The sequence below is a fragment of the Onychostruthus taczanowskii genome, unplaced genomic scaffold, assembly GCF_017590055.1.
Source record: "Onychostruthus taczanowskii isolate IOZ18803 unplaced genomic scaffold, ASM1759005v1 scaffold86, whole genome shotgun sequence".
NCBI classification, from domain to species: Eukaryota; Metazoa; Chordata; class Aves; order Passeriformes; family Passeridae; genus Onychostruthus; species Onychostruthus taczanowskii.
Genome location: NW_024506552.1, coordinates 504076 through 517189, shown reverse-complemented (window position 1 = coordinate 517189; position 13114 = coordinate 504076). Strand labels below are relative to the sequence as shown.

At 50.2% G+C, this 13114-nt stretch overlaps 1 protein-coding gene across 6 annotated transcripts in view; it reads left to right on the top strand.

The window, feature by feature from the left end:
- MTMR4 (myotubularin related protein 4) overlaps positions 1 to 13114 on the top strand; it is a 56447-nt gene that overhangs the window by 30105 nt on the left and 13228 nt on the right. For 5 of the 6 annotated variants that reach the window (XM_041425003.1, XM_041425006.1, XM_041425004.1 and 2 more), the window contains 6 exons: positions 842 to 931; positions 3488 to 3604; positions 4240 to 4322; positions 4517 to 4683; positions 6483 to 6579; positions 12070 to 12183. In XM_041425003.1, coding sequence (XP_041280937.1) covers positions 842 to 931; positions 3488 to 3604; positions 4240 to 4322; positions 4517 to 4683; positions 6483 to 6579; positions 12070 to 12183 — 668 coding nt within the window. Of the gene's footprint in view, positions 1 to 462; positions 733 to 841; positions 932 to 3487; positions 3605 to 4239; positions 4323 to 4516; positions 4684 to 6482; positions 6580 to 12069; positions 12184 to 13114 lie in introns of those variants that run through there. The other variant, XM_041425002.1, reaches the window with a different exon arrangement.

The window sequence follows — 13114 nt, the reverse complement described above, 5'->3', positions numbered from 1 at the left end:
AGTTCACACCAGAGCTCAAGGAGCACTGGGACAATGCTCTGAGACACATGGTGGGATTTGGGGTGTCCTGTGCAGGGCCAGGAGGGAGACTTGATGATCCTTATCCCTTCCAGCTCAGGATACTTTGATTGTATGAGTGAATGAAGATTCTCATGTTCCAAACTGAGACACACGCTCCACTTGTCAAGGATGGTATGTGCAGGTTCTGTTGACCATCCTGAGGCCTCTGTGGGTTTTCTTGGGTGTCCATCTGAGCAGGCTGGACATGTCCAGCTGCTCTGGGCTTGGTGCTGGCACCAGTCAGTAGTGCCTGTTGTGAATTATGTGCTCTGGGGTGCAGTGGTTGTAGGTTGTTCCCAGTTGTATCTTCTCCTCCAAAAGATTCAGGCTCTTCCTAGACTTCTTTGATGTGAGAGTGAAAACAAAAACTCCCAAAACAAAGCAGTCCTTAAGAGGAGGAAGAGTAGGCTGACATTGGACTGTAGATGGAAACCTGTGTCATGGTGTGTCTGCTGTGGTGCCATGGAGCAGGTAACGGGGACAGCTGATGTGACAAGTTACTGTCACATCAGTCCCCTGCGGCCGAGGTGTGTCTGCTTGACTTTCCAAACACCGACTCAGCTGGAAGAGGCGGGACTTGGAGGCTTCAGCATTTCACTGCGCTGTGGGCACTCGGCAACAGCCAGAGGAACTGCTGGGGTCTGGAGGCAGAGCAGGCATTTCCATGCACAGGTATCCCCAAGCTCCTGGGCTGCCAGGAGTATCCAGCAGCTTCAATTTTTGGCTTTCACAGCGTGTTCTGGCCAAGGCTGTCTGACTGTGTGCTCTGTTTGCAACGCAGGGTGAGGAAGGCCCTCCCAGTTTGGAGTACATCCAGGCCAAGGACTTGTTCCCCCCGAAGGAGCTCATAAAGGAGGAGGAGTCACTGCAGGTAAGGAAGTAAAAACACCTAAATAGCTCTGGGATATGCTGGCTGGGCTCTGCAGAGCAGCTCTCCAGCCCAGCACATCCTGGAGGCCACGGGCGGGCTGCTGGGCACACTGGGGGCAGCAGGTCCCTGTGTGTGGGGCCAGGCCAGCTGTTGCCAAGGCCCTGGCCCTGTCTGCCCAGCCCTGGCAGGATGTGTCTGGCATCGCCAGCCACCGGGAGCGCGGCCGGAGCTGCTGCAGTGCCCAGCCAGTCCTGGCATTCCCTGTGGGAAGTGCTGCTGCCTGCCCTGCAGCCTGCATCCAGGGAGATTCTGGGACAGGGGGAGCGTGGGGGCCGTGCTCTGTGCTGCTGCACTGCCTTCTCTCCCCTCAGCACCTTGCCCCCAGCGTTTTCCTGCTGCACGGAGGCTGGAAGAAGGAACCTCCATATGGTGCCAGCCTCCTGCTGCAGAAAGCCCTGGGAAGAGCCCCGGCTGCTGTTGCTGCTGTGCAGCAAGGGCAGCATTCACCCCTGGGAATTGGTGCCTCCTTTAACATCCTCCAGTGCTCACTGTCCTCCTCCTGGGGCTGGAGCCAGGCTCACCTTGTTCTTGCTGCTGCAGTGTTTTGAGTTTGTTCTGAGATTGTCACTGCCTTGGCAAACAGTGCTGGAGAAAAGAAGGACTGAGAGCTGTTGGCTTGAAGGAACAGCCACAGGCTGGGGAGTTGTGCAGGGCTGTGGCTTTGGGGGGGGTGAAGCTGCTGGGGCGACTCTTAGCTGAGACTTGTGGAGAACAGCACACTCTGCCTTAGTTTGCTGTGTGGAGAAGTAAAGTTCAACCCTCCCAAGTGTAATTTGCCTTCAGTAAATTGTTAATTCATTGTAAAGCGGAGTGTTCAAGACCATCTTGGATGGGATTTGGAACCTGGCCCAGTGGAAAGAGTCTCTGTCCATGGCAGGGCATGGAACTGGATGAGCTTGGGTTGGGATGTCACTCCCAGCCCAAACCATTCCAGGATCCTGTGACTCTAGAAGGATGCCATCAGTTGGTAACAAGATGCATTGGGGCACCTGCTAGTTTATTCCAGGATTTCCCTCTGTCACTTCTTGCAGCCTTACCAGCCCCTTCCTGTTCTGTCTCCCTTCTGTTGCTGTGTGAAAGAGCCACATAAGCAGGAGAGACACACGCCAGATAAAAACAGCTCTGGCAAATCTGCAGAAATGAACTGCAGAAATAAATAGAGGATATTGACTTAGGCAAATAATTAATATTTTTCAAGAGTGTTCGGACAGATGTCAGGCTACGGTGGTTATTTTTGCACAAAGAAAGGAGAAGTTGTTAGTACACTTGTCACTTGAAGTCTGAAATTCAGGTTTTTGTACCCAAGCTATAGAACCAACTTCAAAATAAAGAGAAGGTGGTCTGACTTGTACTAATTACAGTGTAATGAATTGTGTCATCAGCTGCCCTGTCTGGCAGGTTTCAGCTCTGGCTGAAATGATAAATTGTCATGACATTTTTTGCGTAATTGGTTACCAACATCACCTGGAGTAGGTGGCATTCAGGGAGCAGGAGGAGCCTGATTAGCTGAGGACAAAGAGGCCCGGTGAATTTTAGGCTGTTCTGCCTTCTTTTTTTTTAATATAAGAAAAGTCAAACTTGACTGTCTGCCAGGATCCCGTGTTTTAAAAACAACTATGGCGTGTCAGAACTGATGGGGGAAACCAGACACTTGATTATGGAGATATTTTAAAAAATGAAATACAGGTAGCTTTAATGAAGCTTTCTTGCAGTTTAATCAGGACCAGCTTCCTCAGTCGTATGAATAACTATACACAGAGAATGCTTGAGAGCCTTATTAGCAGAAACTGGGTACAACTTTGGTTCATTTGCTTACCTGGATGGTACTACTGAGTCTCACAGGGCTGCTGAGGACACCCCATGTTTAAATGGCACAGCAGGATCACATAAGTGACACTGCCCTGGGACAGGGGCTTCTGATCAGCCACAGAATCCCAGAATCACTGAGGCTGGAAAAGATCCCCAAGACTATCAAGTCCACCCTGTGGCTGATTTCCACCGAGCCCAGAGCACTGAGTGCCACATCCAGTTGTTCCTTGGACACCTCCAGGGATGGTGACACCACCGCCTCCCTGGGCAGCCCCTTCCGGTGCTCCTCCGTGGTGCTGAGCTCTTTCAGGAGCTGTGCAGAGCCCTCCCCTCTTCTCTCTGAGCTGTCCTGCAGTCGTGTCCCTCTCCACGCCTCTCGTGCCAGGGCTGGTTTCCCCTCTCTGAAGAGCAGGGACCATCATTCCCTCTGTCCCCAGGCCACCCCTTGCTACCAGGTGAGCGTGGCACACAGGTGCTCGCTGGCTGCAGAGGCATCCTTGGGGAGGGCTCCGTGTGCGGGGCTGGGCGGCGGTGCCGGTGCCGTCCTTCCTGCTCTCGGCACGGGAAGCACCTTGCTAGGAATGGTTCCCTGGGAGATGCACTGCGGAGGCAATGGGAAGAGTGGCTCTGGGAATTCCAGTGCACAAGGTACATGTGTGACCTGACCTGGTGCTGTCTCCCTTCCAGGTGCCGTTCACTGTGTTGCAGGGTGAGGGGGTGGAGTACCTGGGCCATGCCAACGACGCTGTGATCGCCATCTCCAACTACCGCCTGCATATCAAATTCAAGGACTCTGTGATCAATGTGAGTCTGGATCTGCCTGCACCATCACCTCTCCCAGGGTTCCAGAACAGGCAGGGGTGGGAATTCCCTGTTCCTGGGGGCTGTGGCACAGGAAGGTGCCTCTTGGAGGATGCCAGGCCTGGGCATGCAGTTGCTGTTTTGTTACTGTACTTAAATGTGAGGATGGGGTGTTCCTTTGGATAGTAAGTAGGTCTTTGCTGTTTTCTTTAAATTCAAGCAATAACTTTGGTGGTTTTAAGGCTGTTGAGGTCTCTTGCAGGCCAATTTTAATGAGACTTCTCACCAATGCAGAGTCAGGCAGTGGGAGCTTGAGGCTTTCTCTCACTGCCTTGACTTGCTGTCCCATACTGTAGCTGTTATTTGGCTCAGTTACCTGTGCTTGGCTTGATGTGCTTGAGTCAGGAACTGGTCCCAAGTGGGAGATCACCGAGGGAGAGAACAGAAATCAGAATAATAATCATGGAAGAGCTCTGTGCTGACTCATGGAGCTCCATAACCCTGGGAGTGGGATTGTAGTTCACAGAAGCAGCTCGTGACTGGTGGAGCTGTGCTGCAGCGTGAGGAGCCTGCGGGCATGGCTGCTGGGGCTGCTCTGCCCTGTGGTGTCCTGGCCTACATCTGTCCCTCCCTCGCAGGTGCCTTTGAGGATGATGGAAAGTGTGGAGTGTCGGGATATGTTCCAGCTTCACATTGTCTGCAAAGACTCCAAAGTGATCAGGTATCTGGTTTATTGCTGTGATGCAGCTGCTGGTGCTGCAGGCTGGGGCCAGCTCTGGTGGCTCCCCTTGTGACACCTTTGGAACTGAGCTGCCCTTGCTCATGGTTCTCAGCCTTGGGGCCGTTTTCTTTTCCTGTCTCAGTCCTGGCTGGGTGAATGTCCCCACTAAGGGTGATTTGCCTTTGGGTTTGCAGGTGCCATTTCTCCACCTTCAAGCAGTGCCAGGAGTGGCTGAAGAGGCTGACTCGAGCCATTGCCCGCCCTGCCAAGCCTGAGGATCTCTTTGCGTTCGCCTACCACGCCTGGTGCTTGGGGGTGTGTGTGGATGAGGAAGATCAACATGCACATCTCTGCCGTCCTGGTGAGCTCCTGGCCTGGACCTTCCTGCTGCTCTGGCAAGCAGCACTGCACTGCAGTTGAGCTCTTGTTCATAAACCCTGTCCGGTTTCAAATTTGCCTCCCTGGGTCATCCTGTGCCTGGCCTAGAGATCCAGCTGATGGCCATATGCTGCTGGATAAGAAGCACAGTGAAAGGAATTAGCTACAAACACAACAAAAACCTTTCTGAACCAGCAACACAGAAGCAGCTTTTCCCTTTCTCCTTGAGAGAGAAAACATCCCGTACTTAAGTTCTCTCATCACAGTGATAGAGACCTCAGGCAGTCCTATCCTGGAGTGGCAAATAGCATCAGTTTTGAGGCAGCCTAATTAATGAGCCCATCTGCATCTCTTCACCAACACCCAAAAAGGCCGTGACATTCCCAGAATCAGGTCTGTGGAGAGCTCTGGCTCATCTTCACACAAGATGAGTCCATGAAGACAAAATCAAAGCAAATCAAAGCTTTGAGTCCATGAAGAGAAACCAGAGCTGTGCTGGTGCCCTCGTGTGGACTGGGAGTTTCCTTTCCCTGGGAACACAAAGTTCACTTGCAGTTGCTTTGTCTTATCGATGATGAAGCTGTTTAAAAATGGGATTAAAATGAGTGAGAAACATGCTTTAGACTGAAAAATGAGCTGATCCTAGAGGAGAGCAGCAGTAGCCTGAATAGAATGTCCAAAGACAGGAGAGATGGAGGGGTGGGGTTCAGTAGTACACCTATTCCAAGAGAAGCTGATAGAGGAAAGGTAGGCTCTGTGTCCTTACCATAGCCCAAACCCCAGCAATCAGAGCTACTTGCTGTGTTTCCTTTAGGGAAAGTGCTTAGTGTAAATAAACTCACCAGTTCAAGTTGTTGCTGCAGGATATGGCTGAGGTAAAGAGCTTTGCAGTATTTATTTATTAACAAGATTTGACACTGGAGCAACAAAGGCATCCAGAATTAGTGGGGCAAGGCTAAAACATGAGAGAAGAAACCTTGAGTCAGCATCTGAGAGCAGTCTGGAGGAAGGAACTGCCTCAGGTGGGTGCTCAGTGCTCCTTGCCATAGGGTTCCTGACATCCACTTTGGAAGCTGTCTCTACCAGATGGGCAGAAGTGTGTTCAATTAACCCCCATACACCCCCTTGACATGGAGAGGCTGTTTCTGTGCCCTGAGATGAGATCTGACTTGACAAAATAAGCAGGGGTACCCCTTTGAGGGACAAGTCTTCCTGGCTTCTGAAGCACAATCCGTTTCTGCCATCCAGTTGTCCTGGAGTTTCTCCTTGCCAAAAAGATGCTCCCAGGGCTGGAGCCCCTCTGCTCTAGAGCCAGGCTGAGAGAGCTGGGGGTGTTCACCTGGAGAAGAGAAGGCTCCAGGGAGACCTCAGAGCCACTTGCAGGGCCTGAAGGGGATTATAAAAAAGGTATAAGGGTGGGTAGTGACAGGACATGGGGGAACAGTGTTAAAGTGAGAGGGCAGGGTTAGATGGGATGTTAAAAGGAACTCTTGAATCAGGGAATAGAGAGGCCCTGGCACAGGGTGCCCAGCTGTGGCTGCCCCTGGATCCCTGGAAATGTCTAAGGCCAGGCTGGATGGAGCTTGGAGCAACCTGGGATAGTGGAAGATGTCCCTGCCCATGGCCTGGGATGGAACGGGATGAGCTTCAGGTCCCTGCTGACCCAAACCTTTCTGTGGTTTCGTGTCTCTCTCCAGCCAACTGTGACAGTTGCTGTGGAGTTCCACAAGCAGGTTCAGATTCCTGTGTGCTGTCAGTGACTTCCTGTGCTCTGTTCCTCAGGGGACCACGTCAGGTTCCGGTTCGAGATGGAGCTGGTGAGGATGGGCTTCGACCTGCAGAACGCCTGGCGTGTCTCTGACATCAACAACAACTACAAGTGAGTGTTTCATCACCAGCCCCTCCCCACTCTCCTCTTGCCTTACTTTCCCCTTGGTAATCCCCGTGTGGAGCAGTGGGTGAGTCAGACTCCATCTAACCCTCCTTCCTGGCCTTGACAGCTCCCAGGCTGATCAGAGTATGAGCCAGATCCCTTTTCTTTCTGCCTTTTACATCGTGGAATTGGAGAGGGAATAACAGCCCAAACATCAGAGCTAGCAGGAACTGTAAATGCTGACTCAGGTAGTTTTATCATGTGTGGCTCTTATTCCTCATGGAAAACATTTGGGAGTCTGGAGGTCCATCCATTGTGGGTTTGTCTTTCAGGTCAGTCCTTCTCTCTGGAATGCTCAGTTTGACATAACAGCCACAGTTTTCTTACACTCATGCAGCTGTTCAGCTCTGTGAGGAGCTGGGGTTAGCCAGTGTGAGAGCTGTTGGCAGGTTCAGGAGTCTGGGAATGAGCGAGGCTCCTTCAGTCAGAGCAGGAGAAGCTGAAGGCTGATCTGCCTCCAGCTGCTGGCAAGGCATTCACAAAGAGCATGGAGTAAAACTTCTGGCAGTGGCACATGGCAGAACAAGAGGTGGTGGCCCAAAGTGCAGCTTGGGAGCTTCACAGTGTGGAAGGCAAAAGAGCATTCCCTAGGAACATGGTGGTGTGCTGGGTGCATCCCCACAGGGGGTTCTCCATCACTGTGGTGTGACGTTTCAGTTGAGCCAGTGTTGAAAGCATTCCCTGTTGGCATTGGGGTGGAGATCTCTACAAGGTTTTCCCACTCTCACAGTGGAAGAGACCTTTTGCCACCAATCAGTGTTTCTAGCCTGCCTTCTGTTCCGGCAGGAGCACACTCTTGGAGAAGGGCAGCTGCACTGTTTGCAGCAGGTGACATTAAGCCAATGGGATTTCAAACTTTGATGGACATACTCATTTGTGCATTTCCTGTAATCCCGTTCTTGAAACCACTGGTATCCCTCAGCCTTTCCTCTCTGTTCCAGCCAGTCCAGGCATCCCCATCACCTATGGACTGGACAGTTCTAGGTCACTGGTTTCCTGAGGAGATCATAAGAAATCTCAGAAACACTGGACTGGGGAAATCCCAGTTTTGGAGCTTGCTGCCTGTTCTCTTTTCCTGAAGAATCCAGGCCACATGCACTAAATTTGGGGGTGATTTCCATTTTACCTCTGCCCTACTGACCACATTGTTGCTTTGGGACTGTTCACATGACTTTGCTGGCATTTACACAGTTTCTCCAAGGTTTCCAAATAAGAGTTTTGTCCTGAACTGCTCTGTTATGGAGTGCACAGCCTGTGGGTCCCTGCCCTAGACAGAGTCTCTGTATGTCGGGCCTTCTTCCCTGCTGGGTCGTGGGGTGTGGTTCCCTCTGACTATTTCAGGAAGTTCAGCTTCCATTGACCATCTGTGCTTTGCTTTGTGCCAAATAATCCACAGCCATTAACCACCTTCTCTGAAGAAAAGTGTTTGATTTCCAACCAAACCAGGAAAGAAAGGACTTAAAACAAACCTCAGCAAGTTGGGCGTGGGCCTGCCTTTGCTTCCCTCCACCTGCCAAGTTCCTCCCTGGGGATCCTTGCAGGTCCCAGCTTCCTGCAGACATCCCGGGATCTCAGGGTGGTGTAATTGCCTTGTGCGACTCAAACCAGTTCTCTCTTGCGGCTGGAGGAGTGTGGCTTTAAATCTTGCCCTGGCTTTTGATCATAACCACCTGCCTCTATTCACAGAGATCAGGTTACTTTTTAACTGTTTATAGTCCTTTTATCTTTTATTTCCCTGCATTGGCAAAACAGTGTTGTTAAAGACAGGATATTCCAAGGTAATGGCTTTGTTCCTTGTCTTTCAAGTCTGTTTCGAGATGTCCTTATCTGGGAACTATTATCTCCTTCCTGGCGACAGCCATTGTAAAATGAGAGCAATACAAGCTTATGATAACCACTCCTTCAGTCTTGATAAAAGTGTACAGTGATAATAAAATTATTACATGGTCTCTCCCTGGCTCTCACATCTTCAGGGATCTTATACGCAGGGAAATGGGATCACTCCAGCATTGCCCATCTGGTCCACACAGGCTCTCTGAGGCAGTTGTTTCATAGCAGCCTTAGTACTGATGTGTTTGGTACACATGTAGTTCTTTTAAAAAAAGGAAAAAACCAAAAACACTTTTCCTCCAGTGTTGATGCTCATTTTTAGGTTTCATCTTTTTACGGTTGTGATTTTATTTAACTTTTGAGTTTATGAGGAGAAAGTTGCCTGGAGTTCTGTTACTGCTTTAGCCAGATGGTGTTTCCTACTGGTCTCTGAGACTGCTCTTAATTCAAATTTTGTCTTTTTTACACTTCTCTATAAATTTTTAATACCATACATACCATTGGAAAGGGATAATTACTGTCCCTGCTTGGATTTGCCATAGGAACATGTGGACAGTAAGTGTGTGAGGTCTGTGAGGACTGTTTGTGGTACACGTGTTTGCCTTTTGTGAAACAAGAGCTTGGACAAGGCTCTCAGGGATGGGATGGGATTGTTGGGTGTCCTGTGCAGATCCAGGGGCTGGACTCAATCCTCATGGATCCCTTCCAAACCAGGGTATTCCGTGATTCCTCTCCCTCGTTATCTCTGTGGTAAGAAGGTTCTCCATTGATACTCATTCACAGATGCTGATTCCTGTGTCTGTGTTGTTCCAGCCACCCTCTCCTGCCATCAAACCTCACAGTTCAAGGCTGTTTCCCTTCGTTGTCTGGCTCAGGCTGGTCCTGGGGCTTTCCAGCTCACCCCACTGCAGGTGGTTCCCTTTAGGACTCCAGTTGTGGTGAAAAATGATCGTTGGGGTTCTGAGCTATTTCGTATCTTCTCAAGAGCAGCTGTTTCCTAAGAGGAGCGTCCTTCAGCTCTATGGCGACGCAGCTGTTCAATACAGGCACACAGAAAATTCCAAAAAAACACTTCTGAAAATCTAAATCTGCCCTATCTGCTCATTCACTGATGTTTCAGGTAGCTCTCACACATGAGGAGCGACCTCCCTCCCAACAGCCATGTTGACCCAAAACCCAAGTGCCCTGAACTTAACCCTTTGTGGTGGTGTTGCTGTTGTGGAAGCCTTATCCTCTCTAAAAACATTTTTGAATCTACTGAGTGATGAATGCTGTAACAAAGGGAATTTTCAGTTATTCTACTTTGGAGCAGCTTGGGTCCAAAGGAAGAGTCAGAGACTTCTGTATGATTTTGCTGGTAGCACCAAGAAACACCTGTTTGACAGGTGACATTTTCAGTCTGTGTCTGAAAATGTCACCTTTGGTTCAGACACTTGTTCTGTGTGGAAGCAACACAAGTCTCCCATGGGAATTTCTGCCCTTGCAGGCTTTCTGCTTCTCTTCCAGCCTCTGTGGATGTCATTACTGTCACTCCAGGGCTTGGTAGTGTTGCCTCAGTGCTGTCCTGTTTCTCTTTAGGCTTGGGGTTTGATCCATGCACGTTCTGGTGGTCACCCCCACCTTCCCCTGGAAAGTTGCCCACACTTCGTTCACAAGCTCAGCCTATTTCGGCCTTCCTATAAAGCTTGTACCCTGAAACTTAGGGTGCCACAGATACCCTTCCTTGTATGAGTTTATAAAATACTTCTAAGCCAACAGAGTTGCTTATCCTGAGTTTTCACTTCCACTACTGTATTCCTCTGGAATTCTAGCCTAGAAAGACATGTCTCTTTGTCTTGACCTTATTGTCTGTTTCTATGCACCCTGCTTGAATTTGGCTTCACTTCTTAAAGATGTCCTGTTTCCTACCTGAATTTTATTGATTTCTGTCTTATTGTTTCCCTAAGGCTACAGAGTTTTAGTGATTTAACTCTTGGAAGATACACTCCTGAGCCTCTCCTGGACTACCTCTCCCCAGTCTGTACTTTTAAGACATACCCATGTTTCATCTGAGGTGTCAGGGAACTGTTTGCACTTCAGTAAAGCCTGTTCATGTATAGACTCAGCGATTCCAGAAGTTCCTCCAGACCTGAACAGGTGCTAGCCCTCTCCCACATTCTTGCATCTTCAGTCATGCTTCACTGCTTCTCTAATTTCCTGACCACCTTTACTTATGGAATCTGAGGCATTTCAGAGATGCCAAGCCCAGACATCCTACCACAAACAACCTAGTCTTCATCTTCTTAACTGACAGCTTTAATTTTGCTTCCTGAATTCCTCATACTCACCCAATTGTTTTTATCCCTTAGCCACCCTTGCTTTCTGCCTGGGGCTCTCAGAGGAGCTGTCTAGACACTGCAGTGCCATTTTCTGACGTGGCAGGCAGTTCTTCACTAGCACCATAAACTAATACTGAATTGTGCCTGTTGCCATCAGCTGGAATTACCTGGGCTCAGGAAGACCAGACCACCCTCTGGAGCTTACTGGCTGGATCCTATCCTCCTCACATTGCTCCCCATCTGCCCTGAAACATTCCTGCTAAATGATGTGGGATAGCCTTGAGCCAGAGCTGCTCTTTGATGTTCCTTGCCAGGTACCCTCCTGTGCCTGCCTGGCTGCAGGGGCTCAGCTGGTCCAGGTCCCAGGCACTGCTGTGTCTGAGCCTGCCCTTGGTCTGTACTTGGAGCAGCAGGGGCAGGGGAGGAGCTGCAGGACCCCCCTGCACTGCTGGAATTCTGTGTGTGCTACAATCCCAAAATAGTTTGTGGTGGAAGGAACCTTAAAGCACATCCCATTCCACCCCCTGCCATGGGCAGGGACACCTTCCACTATCCCAGGCTGCTCCAAACCCTGTCCAACCTGGCCTTGGATGCTTCCAGGGATCCAGGGGTAGCCACAGCTTCTCTGGGCACCCTGTGCCAGGGTCTCACCACCCTCCCAGTGAATAGTTTTCCCCCAATATCCCATGTCACCCTGCCTTCTGGCAGTGGTCTTTGCTCTCAGAGTTCTCTCACTGCCGGTACATGTTCAGATAGCTACAAGAATTTGATTTCTGGCACTCCGCCAAACAAGTTATGATGTAGATCTCACTTCTGTCATTTTATTATCATACCCCCCAGTCCCCACTGCTAAATTTCTGGGCAGATTTGTGTCTTCCTCACTGAACAATGTATCATGTTCTGTCAGGCAGAAAGTGGTAGGCCATTCTTTACCAGAAGCTCTGTGTGTACCTGCTACAAGAAAACAAAAACTCCCTGTAAATTTTTGACTATTCCCCTAAACCCTCATGAATTCTTAAATCCAGAGGTTGTTCCAAAGGCATCCTGAGAAGTACTAGGATCCTTAGTATGAGCCCAGAGGTGAGGCCTGAGGTGAAAAGAGGTTGTCTTCTCTCAGCTCATTCCTGACAGCATGTTTTGTCTCACTTGAGACTAAGTGCAGTTGAGGCTGCACTGAGACAGATATGAGGAGGTCCTGCACCTTGAGTTTGGGGAAATGTGAGCTGCTCTGAGGCAGATTTTTGATTGCTCAGTCTTCATCTTACCTTTCATGCTTTCTCTTCTCCAGACTTTGTTCCAGTTATCCCCAGAAGCTGCTGGTCCCTGTCTGGATCACTGACAAGGAGCTGGAGAACGTGGCTTCATTCAGGTCATGGAAGAGGATCCCTGTGGTGGTGTACAGGTAAATGCAAACCCAAATTGCTTCCCCCAAACCCATGACAGCTGCCATGTCCTCGTAGTCCTGCAGGGGTTTTGGGACAGGGGTGTTAAGGAGAACTGTTTATCCTTTTGCCTCCTGCCTGCAAAGGAGACGCTCCCAGGGCTCCTTCTCCCTGCACCATCTGCAGCAGGGTGTTTTCCAGAAGAGAGAAGCAGTGTTCCAGAACTGTCCTTTGCTGTTCTCAGTCAGATTTGAAGGTGTGGGTGACTTTCCTCCTATGGGAGATGTTGCAAGATGAGGTCAAATTAAAGTTCTCTCAAAATCTTTCCACACGTTGGTCCTTGTCTGACTGCTGCTTTGAAAAGAAATCTGAGCCAGAAGGAGTCTGCTGGGTGCGCTGTGCTCAGCAGGGTGTGCAGGCCTGGACAGACCTGGGAATGCCCAAATCTGCAGCTTCTCACGAGGGGCAGTGGAGGGGCAGCTCTGATCTCTGCTCTTTGATGAATAGGGACAGGACTCAAGGGAATGGCTATGTCAGTGACGTTTAGGTGGGATTTTAGGGAAAGATTCTTCCCCCAGAGGGTGCTGGGCACTGCTTAGGCTGCCCAGGGAATTGACATGTCCCCGAGGCTGCTAGGGCTCCAGGAGCTCCAGGGATGCCCAGGGGGGGATTGTTAGGGTGTCTGTGCAGGGACAGGGGTTGGACTTGGATGATCCTTGGGGGTCCCTTCGAGTTTATAGAATAATCTGTAATTCTGTGACCAGCCTTCCAGAAAAAATCTGGAGGAGGCCACACAGTCAATGGAGCAGGGCTGTGCAGGGTAGGGGCTGGTTCCTCATTAAATGTGTCTCCTGGGAGACTGATGTGTTTGAAACCAACGGGAGGCTGATTGAAAGGGGCACCCAGGCAGTTGTGCTGTTGTAAAATGTACATTATGGTTTGTAGCCTTAG